Source organism: Neofelis nebulosa, chromosome 1 (assembly GCF_028018385.1).
Source record: "Neofelis nebulosa isolate mNeoNeb1 chromosome 1, mNeoNeb1.pri, whole genome shotgun sequence".
NCBI lineage: Eukaryota > Metazoa > Chordata > Mammalia > Carnivora > Felidae > Neofelis > Neofelis nebulosa.
In genome coordinates, this window is record NC_080782.1 from 201,034,394 (window position 1) to 201,036,069 (window position 1,676).

The 1,676-nt window shown below is 39.7% G+C and overlaps 1 protein-coding gene across 1 annotated transcript; it reads left to right on the top strand.

The window, feature by feature from the left end:
- The first annotated feature begins 580 nt into the window (after window positions 1–580).
- LOC131497053 (ATP synthase F(0) complex subunit C2, mitochondrial-like) lies at window positions 581–1,034 on the top strand. Its single transcript, XM_058703025.1, has one exon. It carries the CDS (start codon window positions 596–598, stop codon window positions 989–991), a length of 396 nt encoding a protein of 131 aa, XP_058559008.1. The 5' UTR covers window positions 581–595; the 3' UTR covers window positions 992–1,034.
- The last annotated feature ends 642 nt before the right edge of the window (window positions 1,035–1,676 follow it).

Here is a 1,676-nt window from a genome sequence, read left to right on the forward strand (position 1 = left end):
ATATAAAAGAGAAGTCAGGCTGCTTCACACTGCTCTACCACCACCATTACCATTTGTATATATTTTGTGAATCAAATGCAGCATTTTGTTTGTAGGTTTTAAAGCCTGACAGTAAGAATGTACAATTTAAAATTATTTAATTGGGAAGGCTCTTGCTAAGCAATTTCTAAATAGTCTATGCAAAGCTCTCTCCATTTTTGGGGATTTTAATGGTAAATAAAAGTAACTGTCAGTCCATTATGGTCATCATCACTGATAGTTTAGAATAAACACCACAGGGAACATTTCATATTGTGGAAAAAGTCAGAATGCATGACCATACAATTACAAAGTCAAAAAGGTGTCTACATCTTCAGGTAACTACAAAAAAATGGAATATTTCTAAACCTGACATATACAGCAAGAGTTCCCTGAATGCCTAATTACCTGATAATATTGAGAGTTTCTAAGACTGTAAAAGTGCTATTGAGTGCCTGCCCCTTAATAGCAGGGAGTTGCTCCTTTTTGTCAGATTAATGTGAATCAGAAAAACTACCTTGACTGTCTTCTCTGCACTAGGAGCATCTCTCCTGCCATAGCACCTCATTCCCTGAAAATGTACACCCATGCAAAGTCCTTCTCTACCCTCTTCTTGGTCAGGAGCACTACTCAGCTAAAACCACCAGAGACACTGACACATAAGAGCCTCAGCAGTTTGGCAACCCCATGTCCCCGGACCTCATTTACTCCTAGCTACAGCTTCCAAGCCAGTGCCATTTCAAGGGACATTGACATAGCAGCCAAGTTCACAGGGGCTGGGTCTCCCTTGGTAGTAGTGGCTGGCTCTGTGACTGTGACTGCGACCGTGTTTGGAATCCTCATCATTGGTTATGCCAGGAATCTTTCTCTGAAGCAACAGCTCTTCTCCTATGCCATTCTGGGCTTTACTCTTTCGGAGGTCATGGGGCTCTTTTGCCTGATGGTGACCTTTCTCATCCTCTTTGCCATGTGAAGGAGCTTTCTCCACCTCCCATAGGTTTTTTTCCCATATCTTGTCTGCCCTGTATGTTCCTTTTTCTATACCTCCCAGGCAGCCAGGGGAAAGTGGCTGGGTCAGTTTGACAGAGGGAAGACAGACAAATACTGTATTAATAAGAAAAAGAAAGAAAGAAAAACTACTGTGGTTTTCTGATGCATTGAAGTTATTGACTCTAAAAGCTGAAATCAGAGAGGAGAAAAAAACTTAGTAAGAAGTTGTATTATTTCATATCAAAGTCATCTCGGTGCCTTTTTCACCACTAGGAAGATCTCAAGAGTGTCCATGCAATATAGGTATTTTAAAAATGAAATTTAGGAACTATGTGCTCATCAGGAAATGAACACAGAGGCAGCAAAAAATTATAGACACCATTTTTTAGCGTGGCTGCTCACTGAGAAATGGGAGTACTGGTCATACAATATGCAAAGCCTAAGAGCAATGAATACAGAGATTATGCCCAATAATTTAGATTCTATTTTGTTTTTACTTTTTTCTATACTGAATTTTTCTCTGTCCCCTTTCATCTCAACTGTCTGATAAGCTTCCTAATATCCTTTATATTTAAACTGAAGTATTTGTTCATTATTGGGGCACCTGAATGGCTCAGTCGGTTAAGTGTCCAACTCTTGATTTTGGCTCAAGTCATGATCTCATGTTT